We start from the raw sequence: 24,802 nt of genomic DNA on the forward strand, positions 1-24,802 counted from the left end.
TAATAAAATAAAAAATATATATTATTAAATATATGCATAATTTTGTTTATGTTAAAATAAAAATATCAAATAAAATATAAAACTATAGTATTGTCTTTAAAATTACGTTAAACATATAAAAACCTACTTTTTTTAAAAAAAATATGATTTTCATTAAAAGTTTGTATATTAATTATTGTAAAACATCATAAACTCTTAATTTAAATGTCTAAATAACAAAAAAAAAACATATTTGATTTATATTTGGCTCTAAAAATAATCATTATCTACAAAATTAAGTGAGAATTATCGGATTAGATGAATTATAATCAAATTAGACAGGTATAATTGAATAATCAATGCTAGGCGGGGATTAGTCATTATTCAAAGTGGAAAGGGTGAGCGTAGCGATTTTGCGGGGCGTAATCGGTAGTAGGCGGGGATTTTTTAAACAGGGTTAGTATATACATAATTTTTATTAGAACTAAATCTAGCTTAAACTTTGAACAGTTTTATTTTGGCACCGACATAAATTAGCTGAAAAAGCGTCATGTCAAAGTCAATATTTCCCAACCACCATGCTTCATACATGTGAGAATGGGGTACTAGTGTTCTACCAAATTTGAGTATAGATTAAGACTTCATTCGCATATTGGTAAAACGTGCAAAAACATTTGCATGTCGCATTTTACATGATACTGTTTACTAACAGTCAATAAAAGCGCCAATATATTTTCAAGATCTTCTTCGTCAAATATGTTTATGATCCATATTGTATTACACTTTTCTAATTGAAAGAGTTAAAAGAGTTTTCGTAACGTTACCAGAAACTTATTTTTTTTTTGTAATTAAATAATTTTTTAAACTAAGATAAAAGAGATTCAACTTCTTCCAAACATGTAAATCAATACTCAACCAAACGAGATGTTCGAAACCAAAACTTCTTAATTAAGTGGGTCCATTGATATTGACCATTTGATACCTTATAACACTATACATACTAAATTTTTTATTTTATCTTTAAAATGGTCTCACCATATTAGATAAATAGTTATGATCAGTTTCGCCGATCGGAGGTCCAAACTCCAAACTCAGAATTTATATTATGAAAGATTACCAACTCTCTCTATTTAAATAATACAGAGTATCACATATTTGTTCTCCTTAAAAGCAAATAAACTTAAACTAAAAGGAATATGAAACATTTTTCATATCTTCTATTCTTTTGTTTTTATCACAAACAGTTTCAATATTTAACTAAGAAATTTAAAAAAGTTTAGAACATGTCGTAAGAAAATAAATGCATAATCAAAAGGAAAAAGGGTATCAGGAGTGAATCAAAGAGTCACTTCTAACTCTTGGCGTAAACCATGAATGTATGATCCTATGGTTAATGCATTACAATTTTGTCAATAGTTTGAAGAGTTGTAGTAGTGATCGAGATATTGGTTAATATTATAGAGAAATTCATGAAAGTTTGTCCCTAAAAAATTAAAATTTTATATATGAAGAAGAATGAGGTTTTGTTCATTATCAAATGGAAAATAGTTGAATAAAATTGTAAAATGTTAGTTTAGAAAAATACAGAGACAAAAAGGAAGATAGTTGAATAAATTCATGAATATTTGTATTCATATTCTAATATTTAGAAGTTGTCAAAAAGAAAATTATATAAACTTTTTAAAAACAAATTCTAGAGTTATATTCAAGAAATTGAGGAGGTAACATGAATGTAAAATTTAGTTAACCAAAAAACTCTTTGTTACAAAATATGCATCCTTAGATCAAACTTTTATTTGATATATTTTTTTGACGTTTTAGACAAGAATTGTAGAATAATTAAATATCTCAAAACAAATTTGTTTATTCATGTATCTAATAATTCAATTATAAAATAAGAAAACTTATGTGAAATATTAAAAAAATCAACATCAAATTATATTTTTCAAAATTTCTACAATTAAAAAAACAAAAATAATCAATCTTTACATATATTAAAAAATATATATATACAGTAGCAAAATTATTTAAAAAACAGTAAGTCATAAGCTACGCATAACACAGATATTCATCTAGTAATTCAAAAAAATAAAACCTCAGACCATCTCCATCGCCCTAATGTGGATGCTCTTAGGCAAATATACCCAAAGTGTAATATTCAGCCGCTTTATGTTTAATGTTTCTTCGGTATGCGCATGTTTGATATTAAAACGTATTTGCCCTTGCGCCAATTGAATCTTTTGGTTAGATGGAAATCGCTATTAATTGGCTTGTAATTTCTATTTACGTTATCAAGTACGTACGTTATACTATTTAATTTTCTTTACGTACGAGATGTTAGTACCAGTTAATAGTAACTAGCTCAACATATTCGAGTAGTCCTACGCTTCGGTTAACCAAATTGAACCGAGTCATTTTTTTTTTATCAACCATTGGACCACAAATGGCCGGTCCATCAGTCAAATTTCTACATTCGTAAGAAACAGGACTCGATCCCTGGTGTGGTAGTGTCTTCTACAAATAGACTTACCTCCTGCCACTACACTAACATCACTTCACGAGTCAATTTTTTTTTTAAATGGTTACCAAAATTAAACCATAAATAAATTTGGTCTGGTTTGGTTCACTTCTAGGCGGTTAATTTCGTAACCAAAGTCGAATAAATTCTAATTAAAATTTTCAAAAACAATTATATTTATTAAATTTGGAAATTTTCTGTTATTTTCAATAATTATATTCAGTATTAGAGAAAACCGATTTAGTTTTGGTATAAATCGTTCTAATTTTAGTATAATCTGGTCTTAAAAAACAATAGTCTGAGATCGATCGGTTTTGCTAGAACCAGATCGAACCAAAAAATTTGGATAACCGACTCATATTAAAAATATGACAATCTCTTCAGCCGAGAGCACCAAAAATTATGAATGTCGGTTCAGTTGGATTGAGTTTGGTGTTCTTGGTTCGTATCAAAATAGTAATGCTATATTCGACTATTCATAATTACGGTTAATTGCTTCACCAATCATATTTCAAATATTTTATTTATTTTTTAGTAAAAGTTTAGAAACTTTTCGGTCTTTGCAATTGCTTCTCAATTCTGATTTATCTTAAACTAGATTTGAATACGGGAACAAAGATTGCAAAATTTTCTTGTGATGGTGTAAAACTATCGTGCCTTTTTAAAAGTAAGATGAAGAATGAATAACTTTTCTAAATTGGGTTTTGAGACAATTTAATAACCCAATTTAGAAAAACAAAATTGGCGTGCCATGTTGATGACTTCAATACGTGGGCTTAAAACTGTCTAGACAAAATGTGATCACCAAATTTATTACAACTTTTACGCGTAGGTCTCCTCTTTTTTCTATTTTGTTTTTCCTTTTAAATTTATTGTGATTTTATTTTATTGTGGCCTACTCAAATAGTGATGTTGTGAATCAAAGCTAACCAAAAAAATATTGCGCATCAAATGTCTAAGAGTATTTTTGTCAAATATATATATATATATATATATATAAATTCCACTTAAAATTGATAAATGGGCATACAATATATCTACATATATATATATATATATCAATTCCACTTAAAATTGACATACAAAATTTCATGATTTATTTCATCTAAAATTATAATTTGTCTATGGGGTTGCAACTTGCAAGTGCACAATTAACTGTCTAAAATTATAATTTATTTTTTTACCTCAAAAGACCACATGACTACTGCAATGCACAATTATTATCGCTTCAAAATTTCATGATTTATTTCATCTAAATTATAATTTTTGTTTTTTTACTTTCAAAGAAACCGGTTGTAGTATTTAAGTAAACTTTTATTTTTTTTAAAATGGTCGATAACTTTAAAATATGAATCAATTACGAGAAAGCATTTTCTCTTGTGGCATGTACAGGTTTAGGCCTTTTTGGAACGGTTTATTGATTTGCCATTCGTTATCCATGGGAGAAGACGACTTTGCTCTGCTCACGTAATTATGTGAGAGGCCGGAGAGAGAGAAGAGAGTTCATCATCTTCAATTCTTCTTTGGTTTTGATAATTCCTTTAAACATGTTTGAATAGTATATTTATTGGATTTAAAAAGATGATAAAAAAGGGGATGATCGGTGGCGATTCTAGAGTTTATTAGATTCAAGTTTAATTTGCACTATACTTTAATTCTAAGTTTTTTCTTAATGCATTAAGTTAGCCTCATAAACTATGATCAGGCGTATGTATGCTTCGCTAGTCGCTTGCATATATATTTGAATCCAGTTTAGATGTATGTCGTGTCATAAGAATAAGAAGCATATACCACTTACTTATGGAAATTTATGGACAATAACTAAAGTTAATTTTAATGCTTTGACCTATACATTGTTGTCTACGTAAGTTGAGTAACGAAGTGTAAAGATCTTTGTAAGTTGAGTAACGAAGTGTAAAGATTTTAGATGATTAACTTATGAACTATAGGTTAATTGTTTTTAGTAGTAAAGAAACTAACCCTAAGATTTTCTAAATAGATAAATTAAAAAATCATGACACAAGAACAATATTTAGTGTTAATAATACTTACTTTTGATAGATTTATAAAACAACGTACTACTTTTTTTGTGAAATCGATCTTTAAATACTACGATCAATTAATTATGCACTTCGAGAAGTCTATGTTCTTTTGAGGTACAGTTTTGAAACGAAAACCACGCACATCAGTTACGCTGACCACGTACATCAGTTACGCACATAGATGATAGGAAGAAAAAACTTTCATAGTCATATGCTAAGTCACAAATTAATCAAATATAAAATTGTGAGTTAATAAGATACGAAGCAAGCAAACGACAAAGCATCTTTTGTTGTAAAACACTTAGTGGACTTCGTACGGACCGGCCCATATACTGTCCTTATGTCCTTGGCTTTACGGCCCATGTACTATCGGCCCATCGGCCCATCGGCCGATGGCCTTCTCGGCAATATCCTAGTCTTATGTCGGTCTTAGCTTTGGCCTTGTATTGTACTATATATAAACGTGTAAACCTCGAGTTTGATCAATAAGAATAACAAGAGCTTTATCCCTAAACTCTATATTCATAACACGTTATCAGCACGATAGACTCCTACCACCTTAAAACCCTAAAACCCTAAGGCAGCCGCCGCTTCATCCTTCTCTTCCAAAACCCTAAACCGTTCTTCTTCTTCTTCTCCTCCGAGATCTACCTCTATTATCTCGAAGTTCTTTTATTGATTCACAAGCATCCTTAGCTCGTGATCAAGTTACATACAAACTTGATCGAGGTTCGTGGTACGCGGATCGTGGGTGAGTTCAAGTACGTGCGGTACAAGGAACTGTTCGAGGGAAGCAGTTCGTGGTTCGTGGAAGCTGTTCGAGGTTCGAGGTTCGTGAGATATCTGAGGTCTTTAGCTCCCAGATCAATACCGGTCAGAACCTATTGGTGTTAAGAAATGGATGAGGACATGAGTGAGCTAGTGGTGGACAGTGGATCCAGCCACACCATATTAAAAGATAAAAGATATTTTATCAACCTCACCATGAAAAATGCCAATGTTAGCACAATTGCGGGTATAGCAAATTTGATAGATGGCTACGGCCAGGCTCACATTTTGTTGCCTAATGGCACACACATTGAACTAAGTGATGCCCTGTACTCACCCAGCTCTAAGAGAAACTTATTGAGTTTTAAAGATATAAGACAAAATGGTTATCATGTTGAAACCAAGGGTGAAAGAACTAAAGAGTCCCTATACATTACAAAAAATGTAAATGGACAAAAGAAGGTCCTAGAGACTATACCTGCACTAGCCACTGGTCTATACCATGCTAGGATTAACATGATAGAAGCTAACATGGCAAAGCACAGAATATTCAACAAACAGTTCACTCTATGGCATGACCGGCTAGGCCATCCGGGTTCGAACATGATGCGTAAACTGATTAAGAGTTCGAATGGGCACAACCTTATAGAAAGGAAAGTTATCCCTAAACATCTCACGTGTGTAGCATGTGCACAAGGAAAACTTATAATACGGCCTTCACCAGCCAAAGTCCATAAAGAGACTTTAAATTTTCTGGAAAGGATACAAGGTGATATATGTGGACCAATACACCCATCTTGTGGGACATTTCGATATTTTATGGTGATGATAGATGCATCAACCAAATGGTCACACGTTTGCTTGTTATCCACAAGAAACCTAGCATTTGCTAGAATGTTAGCTCAAATTATAAGGCTAAGAGCACATTTTCCAGATTTTCCACTTAAGACTATACGTCTAGATAATGCTGGTGAATTCACATCCCAAGCGTTTAATGATTTCTGTATGTCCATGGGAGTGAGTGTGGAACATCCTGTGGCACATGTCCATACACAAAACGGATTAGCTGAATCCTTCATTAAACGAATACAATTAATAGCTCGACCATTGTTAATGAGATCGAAGCTTCCTGTGTCGGCTTGGAGACACGCAGTATTACATGCAGCAGAACTCATACGCATCAGGCCATCTAGTGAACACAAATATTCACCATCCCAACTATTAACGGGTCATGAGCCAAACTTGTCCCATCTAAAGATATTCGGTTGTGTCGTTTATGTACCGATTGCTCCACCACAGAGGACTAAGATGGGACCTCAAAGGAGGATGGGAATATACGTTGGATATGAGTCTCCCACCATCATAAAGTACCTTGAGCCAACCACAGGAGATTTATTTAAGGCCAGGTACGCGGACTGTCAATTCGTTGAGTCCGAAGTCCCTGAAATGGGTGGTGAGACTAGCAAGCTGGTCAAAGAACTTACTTGGAACCAAACATCCTTAAATTGGCAAGATCCTCGAACTCTAGCATGTGATGCAGAGGTTCAAAAGATTATACAATTGCAAAAGCTAGCTAATCAATTGCCATATTCCTTTGCTGACCCAAATAGAGTAACAAAATCGTACATACCAGCTTGCAATGCACCAGTACGTATTGATGTTCAGAAGGAACACAATAATAATGTTGCTACAGAGTCTAAAGCCCGTTTGAAACGAGGTAGACCATTAGGTTCCAAAGATAAGAACCCTCGAAAGTCTAAAGGTGCAAAACAGACCGAGGTTCAGGGAATTATAGAAAATACAGACATTGCCGCAGCAAATCCTAAGGAGCCGAATGGAGTTCAGGATGCTAAACTTCAAGGTCCTATAGGTGTTGATAATAATGAAATATCAATCAATTATATAATGTCTGGGATTAAATGGAACCGTAAAGATGTCGACATCGATGATATATTTGCATACAAGGTAGCACTTGACATAAATGAGGATCTAGAACCCACATCCATATTAGAGTGCACTCAAAGCAAAGATTGGCTTAAATGGAAAGAAGCTATTGATGTGGAGTTAAACTCTTTAAAGAAGAGAAGTGTGTTTGGTCCGATCTTAAGGATAACACCTGAAATTAAACCAGTTGGACATAAGTGGGTCTTTGTAAGGAAAAGAAATGAGAAGAATGAAATCGTGAGATACAAAGCACGGCTTGTAGCACAAGGATTCTCTCAAAGACCTGGCATAGATTATGAGGAGACATACTCCCCTGTGATGGATGCAACAACATTTCGGTACCTAATAAGTTTGGCAATCAAAGAAAAACTTGATTTGCGGTTAATGGATGTTGTAACTGCGTACTTATACGGTCCACTGGATAATGAAATCTATCTGAGATTACCAGAGGGTATTGAACTTAAAGCAAAGAATGATTCTCGAGAACAGTACTGCATAAGGCTAGACAAATCGCTTTATGGACTGAAACAGAGTGGTCGAATGTGGTATAATCGCTTAAGTGATTATTTGGCAAAGAAAGGCTACAAGAACGACCCAATCAGTCCATGTATATTTATAAAGAAGTTTGCAAACAAAGGATTTGTGATAATAGCAGTTTATGTGGATGATTTAAACATCCTTGGTACCTCTGGGGAAATCGCCCAAACAGTAGAATACCTCAAGAAGGAATTTGAGATGAAAGACCTAGGCAAGACAAGATTCTGTTTGGGATTGCAACTTGAGTACAGTAATAATGGAATCCTTGTGCATCAAAAGGCATATACTGAAAAGTACTCAAGAGGTTTAAAATGGACCAAGCTCACCCATTGACTAGCCCAATGGTTGTTAGAAGCTTAGACTTGGATAAAGATCCATTTGGTCCAAAGAAGGCCAATGAAGAAGTTCTTGGACCTGAAATGCCTTACCTCAGTGCTATAGGAGCGTTAATGTTCTTGGCTAGTCATACTAGACCGGACATATGTTTTGCCGTGAACCTCCTATCAAGATATAGTTCTTGTCCGACTATAAGGCACTGGAACGGTGTTAAACACGTCCTACGTTACCTGCAAGGGACGGTTGATTTTGGTTTATTTTATACTAGCCATAACAAAGATGGTTTAGTTGGTTTTGCTGATGCAGGTTATCTATCCGATCCACACAATGGTAAGTCACAAACAGGTTATGTGTTTACGCACGGTGGTACGGCAATCTCTTGGCGTTCCATGAAACAAACTCTTGTGGCCACATCGTCAAATCACGCGGAGATTCTAGCCATACATGAAGCCAGCCGTGAGTGTGTTTGGTTGCGGTCCATGACACAGCACATTCGGACCGATAGCGGATTGGAGGACAGCAAGGAAGCAACCGTAATCTATGAGGACAATACGGCTTGCATTGCACAAGTCAAGGAAGGTTACATCAAGGGAGATCGGGCGAAGCACATACTGCCGAAATTCTTCTTCACACATGAACTACAAAAGGCCGGAGAAGTTCAAGTGGTGCAAGTACAGTCATGTGACAATTCCGCCGACCTCTTCACCAAATCGCTACCGACTACAACGTTCAGGAAGCTCGCGCATCAGATTGGAATGCGGAGGCTTAGGGACTTAGAGTGATGTTTGGAATAGGGGAGCAATGTGTGTTGTACTCTTTTTCCTTCACCAAGGTTTTATCCCATTGGGTTTTCCTGGTAAGGTTTTAATGAGGCAGCATCCCCTAAACACATTGCATCGATCCCATCCAACATAGGCACGGTTGTCTCGTCCAAGGGGGAGTGTTGTAAAACACTTAGTGGACTTCGTACGGACCGGCCCATATACTGTCCTTATGTCCTTGGCCTTTCGGCCCATGTACTATCGGCCCATCGGCCCATCGGCCGATGGCCTTCTCGGCAATACCCTAGTCTTATGTCGGTCTTAGCTTTGGCCTTGTATTGTATTATATATAAACGTGTAAACCTCGAGTTTGATCAACAAGAATAACAAGAGCTTTATCCCTAACCTCTATATTCATAACATCTTTTATATTATTTTCCGGGAGTTAATGAAATGGTATGTTAAAAAAAAAAGAAAAAAAAAAAAAAAAAAAAAAAAAAAAAAAAAAAAAAAAGCATCAATAAAGTTATTTTTATCACCTAAGACCCGATATAAATCGTCATCCTAATAATGAGCTTCCTAATGACGCGCTTATGAACTAATTATGCTTACTAAACTCAATAGTAATTTCTATTCCACAAACTCAAGTTTGGATCAATTCTCCAAAGTCAATTATAAGAAGTAATTATGCTTTATGAGCTTCTTTGTGGAGCCGTGGAGGTCTGTTACGATTCACATTTAGATCAAACTCATATATAACACACATACGACTACCAAATTGAAAGAGATCAAAAATATCACCAAAAAGCTTAAATTTAAGAACTTAATAATATATAAGAAAGCTTTTCTATAGAATCTGATTGTTAAAAACAAGATATACTCCCATGCACGATAATCGAGACAGCTCTTTTCACCATACTTTCCGACGCCGGTGGAGCTTTGGCTCGCCGGCGTCGGGATATCTTTAGCTTTTCTAGATCTAAAGATTTTAAAACTTTCGCAGTCCTCGTCGCTTCTTATCTATACCGGATCCCCTCGAAGTCAAATATGTCATCTCCCTTGGTTTGGAGCTCTGCTTTGACGCCGGAGCCGGTGATGGTTTTTACGGCGGAAGGATTATCCCTTACCTTGCCAAGTTTCCGTCCCACCGCCCGCTCTCCGTACAGCCGCAGCGGCACTCTCAGCACCTCCCCAACTGAAGCAACTCTAGGGTTTCTTTTGTTGGGCTTTTCTTTATGCTGCGGCCCACTACCTTTGTCTCAGTCCATTGCCAAAAATCGCAGCCCACCTACATTTCACTACAGGGCCAAGTTTGCTTACTTCATTTCATTTCCAAACCCATTTATTAGTTTGTTCTGTTTTCACGGCTTGACCAGCCGAAGACTTTGTTCATGCCCTGAAGCGACAAACAATACACGGTGCTTTGAGCATTCTTTTCAAAACCTGTTGTTAAACTGCCCTTTGACTAAAGTCTATGAAACTTTAAGTGGGGAACCATCGATGAACATTTGTTTATGAAAGCTCTTGCACTAGCGAATCTGGTTCCTCTATCCGAGATCCAGGTCCATTTATCCCGGTCTATCCTTTCAAACATATACATGCCGGTTATTATCTTCATCAACTATCCCTTGAAGCAGTTTGAAACCAACTCAATCCAGCAGCCACAACCAGAAGTTGTGATTCCCGTGTTTTTGCTTCAACTCTCTCGAACCCTGGAAAATTTTCCAAGATCCCAATCTAGATTTTCACTCTTATCTGCCCTTGAGGGGTCTTTGGCGTCCAAGTTTTTCCGTTAAGGAGAGATCGGCTCCGCCTTCCTCCTCCATGGAGAGAAACCTTACAAAACACGTAGCCGCTCCTTTTTGGTTCGCGCCGGCTACACATGTGACTAAGTACCTTTTATCAACGTCACGAAATCAATTGATAGTGACTATCTTTAAAATTCCCGAACTGTTCGCGGAAGTGTCTCGTACACAATCTCGCTTGTGGCAAGTTGCTAGCCAGCCTCTGTTTCCGAGTTCTTATGGACCTATCCTCTAAGTTTGTTGCTTATTTTATCTATGCTATCTTTGCTGTGAGCTTGTGCTACCAAATCATGTACCTTTGTGTAACCTTTGTTTCTCCTCTTTGAGTTGATTGAATGAATACAAGTATGGTTTGACAAAAAAAAAAAAAAAAAAAAAAAAAAGAACTTAATTATATCATGTCAATTGATGAAAAATTGCGGATAAGTAACAACTTTTCATTCGACTTGGAGATGAGAAATGAAAAATATGTACAGTCTCATCTGAACTACAAAGAAAGAGATCACGACTAAATACAAGAACATCCTTAAATAAGTTAATTCACATTTTGAGGGAAATGATGATGTTCACAAAATGATGATCGGAGCTGAAGATACACATGTCAACTTCCAACACTGTAACAAAATGCTGAAGGGTGAGATTGAGGATAAACAAGAATAAATTGAAATTGAAAAGAATCAAAAAAAAAAAAAAAAAATTACTATAGGCATTTATAAATTATTTTTAAACCATATATAGCAATTGATATATACCATTTTTATGAAAAAGATGAAAAAATAAGATAATAAACTCAGGTAACATATATATATATATATATATATATATATATATGTCAAATATAATTATTTCTTCCACCATTTGTACAACTGTACTACTTCAACTCCATCTATCATTCCAAGTATATATTTAAACATGGGTGAATGTCATGAAAACCCACTTTGGGTTGAGTTCTGTCACAAAAACCCACTTTCCACTCATGGTATACTTTCCCAAGTTTTTTGCTTATGTGTCCACTTTCCTTTTACATTTTTGTCCTTACTAACAACTTACCTCTCTTTCTCTCCTTCTTTTCTCTCTTTTTCTCTTCTTTTTTGTTGTTAACACTTTAACAAAGTAAAATATATTTATTTGTTATCATAAAACAAATTTTCTATTTATTTATATAAAATATGTTATGATTATATATTTTTTACATTTTAAGATACATATTGATATATTTTTTATGAATTTTTAGATTATACAGTATCCATCAGTCGTTGAACATTTGTTCAATTATAAGTGGATAATCAATTGCAGTATTGTTAATAGATAGTTACTTGTGTTTATTCATACAAAATATACATACATAAATTTGGTTAGATCTTTATCCATAGCATATTATCCATAACACAACATAGACCAAATAAGTACAAAACCCTTTAATTCTAAATTTTAAATCCTAGAACATAAACCCTTGAACCTAAAACCAAAACTATTCACTTTAAAAAAAAAAACAAAGTTTAGTGGATAGAAAAACTGAGGATAGGTCTCCATGGATTTACAAAGCATATCTAGACATTAAGCTGAAGAATAGCAGTTGAATGGTGGCTATGGATGTGATCATGTGGATATTTTTTTGTGGATACCAATGTAGACAGACCAAAGAATCATCATACAACATCCACACAATTAAATCCATAGACACCATGAGCTCCTTGCTTCATATTTTGTGTTGGTCCAGAAACATATACACTCATAAGTGGTTAATAAACAAAATAAAAATTAACAACATTGATTTATTTAGAACATTGAATATCAATCATGTGGATTAGTAGTTATGGATACTTATCTTATAATATCTTGCTCATTCTTTACATGAGCAGAAATTTGTCCAAGATAAATTAGCCACATAGATTTCTTTTAGCTAAATGTTTTTGTACTATTTTTCAGCTAGAAGTAGGTATATTAGAACTTAGAAGTGTCACTAGAAGCATACTACACAATAAACATGGTCATTATTAATCTCAAAGCCTATCCACCAAATTCTGACCACGTGGACAAGCAATCCAGATGAAATTTATTGACAAGTTTGTTGCATGGTCAAACATCACTATAGTTTAGCCACTTAGATGTCTTTTAGCCAAATGTTTTTGTACTATTTTTAAGCTAGAATTAGAAATATTAGAACTTAGAAGTGTCACTAGAAGCATACTACACAACAAACATGGTCATTATTAATCTATAAGCCTATCTACCAAACTCTGACCACGTGGACAAGCAATCTAGATGAAATTTATTGACAAGTTTGTTGCATGTTCAAACATCACCATAGTTTAGGGTTTAGACTTTAGATGGTATATAGATTCAATGTCTATGTTTTGAGTTCAAGTTGTATTGTCTAAGGTTCAAGGTGTAGGATTTAGGGGTTAAGGTTAAAAGTTTAGGTTTAGGTATGTGGATGATGTGTCTATATTTTTAATTCATGGTTTAGGATTTAGGGTTCAAGGTATATGGTTTAGGGTTTAGGATTTAAGATTTAGGGTATAAGGTTTACGTTTTGGGGCTTATATGGATTTAGTGTCTATGTGGTGTTAGGATTTAATATTTAGGGTATAAACCCTAAACCCTAAACCCTAAACCCTAAACCCTAAACCCTAAACCCTAAACCCTGAACCCTAAACCCTAAACCCTAAACCCTAAACCCTAAACCCTAAAAGAAATCCTTCTAGCTGAAAAATAGTACAAAAACATTTAGCTAAAAGAAATCTATGTGGCTAATTTATCTTGGACAAATTTCTGCTCATGTAAAGAATGAGCAAGATATTATAAGATAAGTATCCATAACTACTAATCCACATGATTGATATTCAATGTTCTAAATAAATCAATGTTGTTAATTTTTATTTTGTTTATTAACCACTTATGAGTGTATATGTTTCTGGACCAACACAAAATATGAAGCAAGGAGCTCATGGTGTCTATGGATTTAATTGTGTGGATGTTGTATGATGATTCTTTGGTCTGTCTACATTGGTATCCACAAAAAAATATCCACATGATCACATCCATAGCCACCATTCAACTGCTATTCTTCAGTTTAATGTCTAGATATGCTTTGTAAATCCATGGAGACCTATCCACAGTTTTTCTATCCACTAAACTTTTTTTTTTAAAGTGAATAGTTTTGTTTTTAGGTTCAAGGGTTTATGTTCTAGGATTTAAAATTTAGAATTAAAGAGTTTTGTACTTATTTGGTCTATGTTGTGTTATGGATAATATGCTATGGATAAAGATCTAACCAAATTTATGTATGTATATTTTGTATGAATAAACACAAGTAACTATCTATTAACAATACTGCAATTGATTATCCACTTATAATTGAACAAATGTTCAACGACTGATGGATATTGTATAATCTAAAAATTCATAAAAAATATAGCAATATGTATCTTAAAATGTAGAAAATATATAATCATAACATATTTTATATAAATAAATAGAAAATTTGTTTTATGATAACAAATAAATATATTTTACTTTGTTAAAGTGTTAACAACAAAAAAAAGAGAAAAAGAGAGAAAAGAAGGAGAGAAAGAGAGGTAAGTTGTTAGTAAATGCAAAAATGTAAAAGGAAAGTGGACACATAAGCAAAAAAACTTAGGAAAGTATACCATGAGTGGAAAGTGGGTTTTTGTGACAATACTTTAGGAGAAAGTGGGTTTTTATGACATTTGCCCTTTAAACATCTGTTGTTTTTTCCTATTTGTAAGAAAATCAATATTTATTACAAATATTTTGAATCTGTAATAGTTTGTCATTGTGAAACTGGTTATGATTTTTAGAGTACTCATCGCATGCATGCATGGACAAATTTATCGTCTTAAGCAGTTTGAGACTGAAAGACTAATGTCAAACACCACCTGAACAATGATATAAGACACCAGTGTGTTACGATCGTATTTTCTTTGCAAAATTTGAATATTTTACATAGATTAATAAATAACTAATTCTTAACAATACATGCAATCATTTTCCCATACTAATTTCGTTTTCCACATTCAAGAGTCAATAGTAATTTAATTTATGTTTTCATTTTATAAAAAAATCATAAATCTTTTCTTTTTTTTTGAACAAACAACCAAAAAAAAATCATAAATAATTATTATAAATTTCTAGATAAAAGATAAATTATTGTGTAATAAAAAAACCAAAATTATGAGTGGCCAGATTTTTTGATATATTCAAAGGAAATCTAGTGTGATATGAGAAAATTCACTTCTTTCTTTTTATCTTTGATTTTTCATCAAATTAATGTTATATGTAAACAGTGTTTCTCAGAATTGGCTCTTCCAAACTATTAAATCTAAAAAGGCTGTTAATAAAAAGGATAATTTACCTGTGATTTCCGGTTTTATTGACTTATTGTGAGTTATGAAAAATATATATTAAGCATATAAAACTCACAATACGTCAATACAAAATTTCATCAAACAGCTGTACCCATTTTTGTCCAATGACATATCTACAGTCTTATGAAAAGTCTCAACCGTTCTTCATCAGTTCTGCTACGAATACAAATGTAGCTCCAATTTATATAACAAATCAAGAAAAGTAATAAAAACCACGACATACAATAAATATATATATATATATATATATATATATATATATATTTTATAAAATAAAATTGTTAGCAGTAAAACTGGACCATAAGATAATGCATAAAAATTCTCACATTATTATCCAGATAATATTATTTATTGAGCTCTAAATCGTCTGTCTCAAACACTCAAACCCTCATCACTTATCAAATGTAAATGCTATTGCAAATCGTGTCTCCGTATGATTACTCTTTGACCTTTAAATATAATAAATACTTTCTCAAACTATACCAAAATAAAAATTAAAAAAAATCTATAATGTTACAGTATCAATATCACATCTACTAATATCTGATACGCATTTATTTCAATTTCTTGAGTGACCTTTACGATAGATTCCTACTCATGTTTCACAATTTTTTTCTTTGATCCAACTCTTAAATTTGACATTCACCACTTCTTTTTTTTAGTTTTCGTCGGTTCTTCTAAATATGTTAAAACCCTTTAAAAAAAAAACTAAAATTAAAAGAGTATTAGTGCAAGACCAATAAGCAGTTGCATGGACCCTGATTGATTCATTACCGCTAAATACTTCTGCCTTCCTATTTATACCACTCTCTTCTTCTTCTTTAGTTTCATCACACACCAAAACTACTCACATCTCCGTTTTGACGAAAACACCCTTTTGCTTCTCTCTCTCTCTATCTCTATCTCCTTTACATGTTGTGATTTGCTTTGCTTCACAACATGGGCGTTTTAATAATCTCGGTTCTTGTGGTTCAGCTCCTAGTGTTTTCCGTTTGCGTTCAAGGCGGCTACCATCGTCGAGGCGGCCACCATCCCGGTGGCCACATGGGACCTTGGACCAATGCTCATGCCACTTTTTACGGCGGCGGTGATGCTTCCGGGACTATGGGTACCTCATCGATATCTCCAATAAAAATTTCGTTTCATTTATTACTTGGATCACAGTAATCACCCTCTTATTAACATGCAAACAATTATTACGGCTAATCATGAAAATATTTACAAGATACTATATTATATAAACAAAACTCGATTTTAAATCTAAATTTGTACGCTTACACTTACACATTAAATTTTTCCATTTTCATAGCCCAAAAAAAAAAAATGTCCATGTTAATGATTAGAAACATTAATTTAGCCTAATGGAACTAAATTAGGTGGAGCGTGCGGGTACGGGAATCTATACAGCCAAGGTTACGGACTAGAGACGGCGGCGCTGAGCACGTCGTTATTCGATCAGGGACTAAGCTGTGGAGCGTGTTTCGAGCTGATGTGTGTCAACGATCCTCAATGGTGCATAAAAGGCCGATCCATTGTGGTCACCGCCACTAACTTTTGTCCTCCTGGTGGTGCATGCGACCCTCCCAACCACCATTTCGATCTTTCTCAGCCGATCTACGAGAAAATTGCTCTGTACAAGTCCGGTATAATTCCTGTTATGTACAGAAGGTACTAATTCTATTTAACCCCTCACAATTTAATGTTCATGTACAGAACTGAATTATACGTGTAGTGGTTTATGAATATTACACATTGAACATTTGTTTAGAACCGTTATCTAAAGAAAAATAAACATTTATTAAGAAATATAAATCGTATCTTTGAAATTTGCTTACACTTTTTAGGTAGATCTCCTTTTTGACTTAGAGATATATATAGTCAAATTTACTAGTCGAATATTTGAAATTAAACTAATCGTTAAGGCAAGACTAAGATTAAAGTTGTGTACTTATTTAGAAACATATGGACTTCTCTATACGTAAGACTTTTGTCTTAATTCTTAACTGGTTTTGTCTTGTTTTATTATTATTTTTTTTTCTTTTCATCATTTTTCTTGTAGTACTTTTATAGACTAATGACGGCAAAGTTGTAATATTTCTTCTTACCTTTTTTAATTATTGTTTATGACTTTTCATAGAACATATGTTGCAAACCCACAAAAAACACGTATATTGAAACATTTATAATCAGCTTTTGGTCCTATATATAAATTACACATTTAATACTTTTGGACCAGTTGATACATGTGGTAGAAATATATGTAGGGTATTATTAAATAGACCCAAAACTGAATAATAGTGACATACCGAACCTCCTAGACTCCTAGTGGTGAGAGCTTTCCCGTGAACTTATGAATCTTTGTTGAAATATTAATAGGGTTCGGTGCAAGAGAAGTGGTGGGATAAGGTTCGCGATCAACGGCCATTCATACTTTAACTTGGTGCTGGTCACAAACGTGGGTGGAGCCGGGGACGTACACTCGGTCTCGATGAAAGGGTCGAGGACAAGATGGCAATTAATGTCAAGAAACTGGGGACAAAATTGGCAAAGCAACTCTTACCTCAATGGTCAAAGTCTGTCGTTTGTTGTCACCACAAGTGATCGTCGAAGTGTCGTCTCGTACAATGTTGCACCTTCCAGTTGGTCCTTCGGCCAGACCTACACCGGAGGGCAGTTTCGTTATTAATTATACATTAACCAGTTCGGTTTGGTTATGTAATGTTTTTTTTTACGGTTCCAAGTTGGGGACTCTTTTTTGGTAACCAATTGAGATTGGGACTGATAGTGATATGTAGCGAATATGTGTGGGAACGAGAGAAAAGAGAGATAAATTCTCGTGTTATAATATAAGAAAATGAAAGTGATGTTATGTATTTGCTTTAATTAATTTGTGTTATGGAAACATGGAATTTTTTTTCTTCTGCCAACTAATTCTTCTTCTTGACTAGGAAAAAGAAAATTAAAACCACTAGTTCTACAAAGAAAAAAAATTGATATGTGTGACAGATCCAGCTTGGCTCGACCCTAGCAAGATCTCTAATAAAAATAGGTCCATGTATGGTCTATCTCTTCTTGTACTTGCGGTCCAACGAACCAGTCTACAATAAACCCCCAACTAAAAAATTTAATTGGTATGGTTTGATCAAAATGGTTAGTCTTATATAAGCCATATCCTTGACTTTGATATACATATTTTTTTAAAAGACTTAAAACCATTGGACCAAAAAAACCTTGAAGAACAACATTATGCTTTCTTTATCTTAAATATGTTTGCTTATATGCCACTATGAGCTTAATATGTCTTAGTTTTGCGTAGCCAACAATTATTTATCTTATATATAAAGGTATGCATCTAGAAATGGGTATACATATTTTTGGTCTTATATACCTACATTTATACATATACAAGGAAATGGTATATTTTAGAGAGGATGGTAAAGCGTGGGGAGAAGAATATAAGATAAAGGTGACAAATATTTCAAACCAAGTTTAAAGAAAAGAAAAAAAATGATGTCAGAGAACTGAAACTGTTTCTTAACAGAGCAACCATGAAAGATGTATGCGTGGGGTTTCTTTCTATTTCCGATCATTCTCTCTCTCCTCACACCTGTTCTTCTCTGTCTTCAGGTTTCCAATTTTGGTAATGAAAAAGATTACTTACGATAACATAGCCATCACCGAATCCAAACATCACATGCCTCCCTCTCTTATATGTATGTTATGTGTCTCTCTTGTGTGTATATATGAGACATTGGTTGTAAGGAGAGACTAACAAGAAGATGGATTTTTCATGTTTCCAAGAGTACCCTTTTGGTCTCAAGTTCAGAGGTACATTTAATGGGTTTGGAGAAAACAATGCAGTGTCTGAATCCGTGGTAGAAGAGTTGTGCAATAAAGGAAGGATGCAGAAGAAGAGTGATGATGATTTGAAGAAGAAGAAGAAGAAACAGAGCGGTTCTAGGGTTTGTAGTAGAGGGCATTGGAGGATCTCTGAGGATACTCAGCTTATGGAGCTTGTTGCAGTTAACGGTCCTCAAAACTGGAACCACATTGCAGAGAATATGCAAGGAAGAACAGGTAAACAAAATGTTGAAATCAATCTTTTCCTCTGCTAATTCCTGAAAAATGTGAAACTTACAATGTTCTTGGTTATTTGGGTTTGTTTCAAGGCAAGAGTTGCAGATTGAGGTGGTTCAACCAGTTAGATCCGAGGATTAACAAGAGAGCTTTCAGTGTTGAGGAAGAAGAGAGACTACTTGCAGCTCACAGAGCATTTGGTAACAAATGGGCAATGATTGCAAAGCTTTTTACTGGAAGAACAGACAATGCCTTAAAGAATCACTGGCATGTACTTATGGCAAGAAAGATGAGGCAGCAATCAAGTTCTTACGTCCAAAGATTCAATGGGTCTACTCATAAACCAAACACAGATCACAAAATCTTCAATCTTTCTCCTGGTTTGTGCCTTCTTACCCTATCTAGTTCTTGATCTGTTACTAGAGTCAAGTCATTATGGTAATTGCTAAATCTCTTGATATTTAGCACTCAAGAGCATTGAACTTATGGTAACATGTAAATTGGGCTCAAAATTAACCAGCTTGCAAGTTTTAGGGAGATTCTCTGATGTTGGTGAGTTCTAAGTTTCATGTTTCTGTGTGTTCTACAGGTAATGTCGATGATGAAGATATGAATCTGAATAAGTACAGCTGGGAAATGCTAAAAGAGGGAACTACTAACCTGAAAGCTCAGTATCTCCAAGAAGAATATTGTTCTTCACGCATGCCGATGCAGGGTCCACATCAGCACTACTCAACCTTCCCTGCAGATTCCTTGGCACTGACACTGCATGTTTCCATCCAGGAACCATCATCATCATCATCATCATCATCATCATCATCATCATCTTCGTCATTATCACTGCCATCATCATCAACTGCAGAACATACAATGGTGACCAGATATATTGAGACCACTAAACCTCCAGCATTTATAGATTTCCTAGGAGTAGGCCACTAAAGCTCCAACATGTAGAGTGGGAACTAATCAAGAACTTGATTACTCCTGTCATTATTATCAAAGTCACTGTCTTTTGTTAGCCATTAACATGACAAGCTACGAAATCAAGTTATGTCTTTATTATCTTTATCCATGTGCTATTATTTATCGAATTTCTGATTCAAACTCTCAAAACAATATTACAAAAATTAAACACCAGCACATATTTATCTTAAGAATTCTGAGTTAGGCCATGAATGGAGACAAAAGTAATGGTTCTAACCCAAGGTAAAGAATCAATGACCAAAAAAAACTATAGCAGTTTTGCATTCCATATGTGTAAAACTTAACTAGCATGAGCAATACTGTCATGCATTCTAACTGGTGTCAGCCATTGCTTTTTCGAGTTCTTCCAATGTAAGCAGCCTCGTGGTCTTCAAATTATTTTCTGCTTTTGTGTAGGAATCTATATCCTTAAGGTTCACTTGCTTCAATGTGAATTGGTTTCCCACAGCCTTTATTGTCTTCTCAACAAAATCAGATCTTTCAATGTAATCCTTCATTCTACACACGAAATCTGTGTGATCTCTTTCCTGCAATGTACCAAAACCGTTGGAATACATAACTAACTTCTACGAATAAAAGAGTTTTGGATCAAGTAATCAAATTGAAGACATTTAGATCAAGATAGATTCAGGATCATACCAACCGGTACTGTGGCACTCTCGAAGGTAGCTTGAGGTAACCCATGTTTCTCACATTGTAGTCCCATAGAAATGATGTATGGTGTATCCATCTATTCCTTATAATTGATTGAGCATTCCCACCAAATTTACGATCACCAAAAACATAATCTGAAATATCCGAAATACAAGAAACATTAAACCTTTTCACTAAGAGTAACTAAACAAGAAATCAAAAAGAGTTGAGCTTTAGCCACACACCATTCTCACGTAGTTGGAAACCATTAATACCCTTAAACACTTCACCATACAACGAACCGCTCCAGGCCATGACAGAACGAGGATAAGGCTGGACATTTGGAACATCATCCTTGTTACAAATCAAACTCACAAACAGAGTACTCTTATCCACAATCACAGTTCCTCCTCCTGTAAACCTTTTAATAACCGGTACTCGATCTTCCATAACAGGTCCAAGCTCAAGAAGCTGAGCAGGTTTCCTGTAACAACGACAACATTGCTCAAAAAGTTATACATTTTTTCGCAATGATTTCGATTTAGAATCGAGGAAAGATGGAAACAGTTAAGAGTTTTTTACCCTGACATTCCCATGACAATGGTAGGGACATTGGTTCCATCATTAACAATGCACCAATTATGAGAAGATGTTCTAAGCAGCCTTTCTTCCAAATGCAGTTGCTCCAAGATTGGTATACCTTTAAGTCTAACAAGATTCATCAACGGAAGCCCCAAATCCTTAGCTCTACTTAAACTCATCTTAGCCCTTTTCAAGCTTTAACCTGAGAAGAGAAGCTTCTATGATACAAGACAAGAGCCATCATCAAAAACAGAGACTATATAGTTTCTTTCAAAAACCCACAAAGACCCATGACATTAAAAGCAGACAAATCTCGAAAATTTCGAATCTTTTGGTCGGATTTGAATTTTAATGAAGATTGAAGAAAGGTATCTAATTTCGATTGAGGGTTATCAAATCTCGATTCCAATAACAAGGGAAGCTTACCTGAATTCGTATTCAGGTGACGGACGTTGGTCGGCGATCGCCGACTTCAATGAAACGGGAGGACTCTGATTACAGCTGGCGAAGCCTCTAGCTTGACTAGAAGCTTTTTTATATTATAATGCGGAAAAAAAAAGTATATGCGCGCAAGGTGTTTGATTAAATGCCGCAATGCGATGTGTTTTTTTTTTTTTTACGTTCTGGATTTATGAATATATTACATACCCAGTTTAGGAAACAAGCATCTATGGCTAGAGACTTATAATTATCTGATTAATCTCGGCGTAGAACACACGAAAACACTATGGTGCCTGGAAACTGTTCGATTAAATGCCGGAAAGAGATGTATTTTTCACTAAACATGTTTTAACATTCACAATCTCATCACAAGAATAGTAATAATAATAAAAGAATAAATGTCATTATTAGATCTTAATAGAAGCTATTCTCCATGAATTTAACAAAGTCATTTAAATCGATTCTTCCGTCTTTGTTTCCATCTAATGACCTAATCATTACCAAACAGTTCTCTAAGTTAAACCCTTCTTTGAAACCTAAGATTGTTAAAACTCTTTGCAACTCTGTAGCATCGATAAACCAATCTCTGTTTTCATCAAATACATCGAAAGCTTGCTTTACTTCTTCTAAACTCGCTTCTTTCTCTTCGAACAAACTCGAAACTTGCTTGGCACTGTACCGTTCTTGAAGCTGATCATCGCTGTCTTTGTCAGGGAAAAGTCCTAAACTTGTCATAACCATCTCTGCATCTTCTTTACATAGATCACCACCATCACCATCTTTTTCTTTGATCATCAAACTCTCTTGTTGATCTTTGTTGCTGTTTTTGTCGATACTACTTTGATGATAATGTTGAAGAAGAGGGACAAATCTGGATAAAGAGATGCGAGTAGAAGAAACCCATCTGCAGAAACTTATTAGGAACAAGTTGAACAGAGCAAACAAAGGAACAGAAGACGATCGTTTGTATCCTGACAAGAAACTCTTCGACTCCATGGTTACGTTACTTAGATATATCAATGAATGAAAGGAATCACAAAAAAAAAGTTATTAGAAAAGCTTCTTAGAGGAGATATAGAAGCTGTGTGTGTATGTTAAGATATATATACATACAAGATTGAGTTTTTCAAGTGTTGGTTCGAGGAAAGTGGTATAGGGCGAGCAGAGACAAAGACAAAGTCCGCGTTTGAATAGGAAATAGAAAATAGGAAGTTTCTTTTAGTTTCCTTTTTGTTATGAACTATATGATAAGCTTGGAGGTAATAAGATGTTTATTATGAGAAGGATCAAAAGAGAAGAGATCTAGAGAATGATTGTATGGACTTTAGAGGGAAACTAGATAGAAAACTTAGAGAGATAATAAGACTTCTTTTCTCTTCTTATTATTATGTCTACATCTCTCTCACCTTCTTCTCACATACATAACTTCTATATATACTATTGATAAAACTATGATGACTCATGCACTACACAAGGTAACAAAGACAAGTGTACAAATATGAAGGACAAGTGGTGAACAAGTGTTACACCAAACTAAGGGATATGTGTCATTAAGATGGAAGACACATGTGGTGATGGATAATCACACTTATTTCATAACACTCCCCCTTGAGTATCCATCACCAATAATGAGCTATGCACCGCCTCATTAAAAACCTTGTCACGGAAAAACCCTTTAGGATCTAAACCATGACGAGGGAAAAAGAGTACAATGACATAAGCTCCCCCTTGAAAAGACTTCAAAGACCTTGTAGATGATGCATTCAAATATTGTGAATATGCTTTCTGAATGTTGAAGTAGAAAGGGCCTTTGTTAACATGCTTTGTAGTTTCCAATGAATAGTGATGCAATCTCCCCCTTCTTCATTGACATTCTCCATCGCGGTCGATCTTTTGCGTGTTATTTGTTGCCTCGTTAAAAACCTTACCATGGAAAAACCCAGTGGGATAAAAACCATGATAAGGGAAAAAGAGTGCAGCCACGCGAATCATCATATTCTTCCCCTGGACGTATTATCTTCAAACGATGCATTTTGATCTCTGAAGATGCATTCTGAATGAGGTATTCAGAATCACCTTTGTAAATAACTCTGCTACATTGTTACTTGAGTTGATGGACTGGCTATCAACTTCCTTATTCTTCTCGAAGTCTCGAGTGTAAGAGAGGAATATGTCTTGTCTTGTCATTCTTGGTGTAGCTTCCTTTGATTTGGAGGACATATGCAACATAGTCTTCAAACAGAGTTGTTGCCTTTCTGTTGCTTCTTGTGAATGGGTCTAAACAAGCATTAACTAATTGATGTTGATCGAACACTCAGTTTGAAGTTCTTCGCCAACAGGTTATGAGGCTCCAGTCTTAGGTATGTAACTATTGGTTGACGTTCGGGCATCATCTGAGCCATTATGGATTCTCGATATGGTATATGAAGCACAATTATTTTGGCATGACTTGAATAACTAACGCTCAAAGTCTGTCACTAAAACTTCACGAAGTTGTTGTTTTGCTATATATCTTTATATAGATCCAATATAAATTTTCCATCTGTAAAAACAACTAAACCAAACTCGAGGTTTCTAAAATATAATAAGCCCAAGTTAATCATACCTTTGCAATAGAAGATACGTTTTAACTCATCTCAAAATCTACTCATAGAGAATGATTTATATGCTGTAAAGAGGTTAGTAGAAAATGTTATGCACAATTCATAAGATATATAAATGATCGTCAGCATTTCTATATGATCTTATATGACTATATATATATATATATATATATATGACTTCCTTTAGAAGTGATTGGTATAACATCTATTTTGAAAGATGTTTACAAGATCTTTTATTCAAAATAACCCTTTAAGGGTTTTGATGATCATCAACGAGTTCTCGAGAACATAATCATGACATCATATATCTTTCGGGATAAGCTTTTCAAGCATCCCATGAGGCATATTTCAAGTCATCATATAACATCAATTTCGATTGATATAGGGTATTTTAACAAAAT

The 24,802-nt window shown here is 34.4% G+C and overlaps 5 protein-coding genes across 10 annotated transcripts; 3 read left to right on the top strand and 2 right to left on the bottom strand.

Moving 5' to 3' along the window:
- Nucleotides 1-9,752: 9,752 nt before the first annotated feature.
- LOC147945717 (uncharacterized) lies at nt 9,753-10,547 on the top strand (the record flags this gene model as incomplete). The annotated part of the gene is made up of 1 exon (XM_087509339.1): nt 9,753-10,547. A coding segment is annotated over one exon (651 nt), but the record flags the coding sequence as incomplete, so codon positions are not given.
- A 5,103-nt stretch (nt 10,548-15,650) lies between these two features.
- Nucleotides 15,651-18,008, top strand: LOC104780137 (expansin-A5). The gene is made up of 3 exons (XM_087510158.1): nt 15,651-16,189; nt 16,458-16,749; nt 17,458-18,008. The coding sequence occupies exons 1-3, from the start codon at nt 16,021-16,023 to the stop codon at nt 17,765-17,767; spliced, it is 771 nt and encodes a 256-aa protein (XP_087366284.1). The 5' UTR covers nt 15,651-16,020; the 3' UTR covers nt 17,768-18,008.
- Nucleotides 18,009-18,510: 502 nt separating this feature from the next.
- Nucleotides 18,511-20,224, top strand: LOC104780136 (uncharacterized). The gene is made up of 3 exons (XM_010504608.2): nt 18,511-19,158; nt 19,251-19,538; nt 19,748-20,224. Exons 1-3 carry the CDS (start codon nt 18,861-18,863, stop codon nt 20,095-20,097), a joined length of 936 nt encoding a protein of 311 aa, XP_010502910.2. The 5' UTR covers nt 18,511-18,860; the 3' UTR covers nt 20,098-20,224.
- On the bottom strand, nt 20,195-22,055 carry LOC104780135 (uncharacterized). 6 transcript variants are annotated; one of them, XM_010504604.3, is made up of 5 exons: nt 21,784-22,055; nt 21,358-21,575; nt 21,021-21,259; nt 20,782-20,930; nt 20,195-20,669 (listed from the first exon to the last, which is right to left on the bottom strand). In XM_010504604.3, exons 2-5 carry the CDS (start codon nt 21,534-21,536, stop codon nt 20,454-20,456), a joined length of 783 nt encoding a protein of 260 aa, XP_010502906.2. In that variant the 5' UTR covers nt 21,537-21,575; nt 21,784-22,055; the 3' UTR covers nt 20,195-20,453. The 6 variants fall into 6 exon arrangements, with proteins under 6 accessions (XP_010502906.2, XP_010502907.2, XP_019100123.1 ...); XM_010504605.3 differs by having other exon boundaries at nt 21,358-21,559; nt 21,784-22,012; XM_019244578.2 differs by having other exon boundaries at nt 20,786-20,930; nt 21,784-21,960.
- Nucleotides 22,056-22,128: 73 nt separating this feature from the next.
- Nucleotides 22,129-22,931, bottom strand: LOC104780134 (putative calcium-binding protein CML45). Its single transcript, XM_010504603.3, has one exon. The coding sequence runs from the start codon at nt 22,792-22,794 to the stop codon at nt 22,213-22,215; it is 582 nt and encodes a 193-aa protein (XP_010502905.2). The 5' UTR covers nt 22,795-22,931; the 3' UTR covers nt 22,129-22,212.
- Nucleotides 22,932-24,802: the final 1,871 nt, after the last annotated feature.

This window comes from Camelina sativa, chromosome 4 (assembly GCF_030686135.1).
Source record: "Camelina sativa cultivar CO46 ecotype springtype chromosome 4, ASM3068613v1".
Classification (NCBI taxonomy): Eukaryota; Viridiplantae; Streptophyta; class Magnoliopsida; order Brassicales; family Brassicaceae; genus Camelina; species Camelina sativa.

Excerpts from the sequence above, each read along its gene's own strand:
- LOC104780137 (XM_087510158.1), top strand. The coding sequence starts at position 16,021 with ATGGGCGTTTTAATAATCTCGGTTCTTGTGGTTCAGCTCCTAGTGTTT. Across the intron at positions 16,190-16,457 it reads TGATGCTTCCGGGACTATGG|GTGGAGCGTGCGGGTACGGG; the intron begins GTACCTCATCGA and ends GAACTAAATTAG. Across the intron at positions 16,750-17,457 it reads ATTCCTGTTATGTACAGAAG|GGTTCGGTGCAAGAGAAGTG; the intron begins GTACTAATTCTA and ends AAATATTAATAG.
- LOC104780136 (XM_010504608.2), top strand. The coding sequence starts at position 18,861 with ATGGATTTTTCATGTTTCCAAGAGTACCCTTTTGGTCTCAAGTTCAGA. Across the intron at positions 19,159-19,250 it reads GAATATGCAAGGAAGAACAG|GCAAGAGTTGCAGATTGAGG; the intron begins GTAAACAAAATG and ends GTTTGTTTCAAG. Across the intron at positions 19,539-19,747 it reads AATCTTCAATCTTTCTCCTG|GTAATGTCGATGATGAAGAT; the intron begins GTTTGTGCCTTC and ends TGTGTTCTACAG.
- LOC104780135 (XM_010504604.3), bottom strand. The coding sequence starts at position 21,536 with ATGAGTTTAAGTAGAGCTAAGGATTTGGGGCTTCCGTTGATGAATCTT. Across the intron at positions 21,260-21,357 it reads ATTGTCATGGGAATGTCAGG|GAAACCTGCTCAGCTTCTTG; the intron begins GTAAAAAACTCT and ends TCGTTGTTACAG. Across the intron at positions 20,670-20,781 it reads GAGTGCCACAGTACCGGTTG|GAAAGAGATCACACAGATTT; the intron begins GTATGATCCTGA and ends GGTACATTGCAG.
- LOC104780134 (XM_010504603.3), bottom strand. The coding sequence starts at position 22,794 with ATGGAGTCGAAGAGTTTCTTGTCAGGATACAAACGATCGTCTTCTGTT.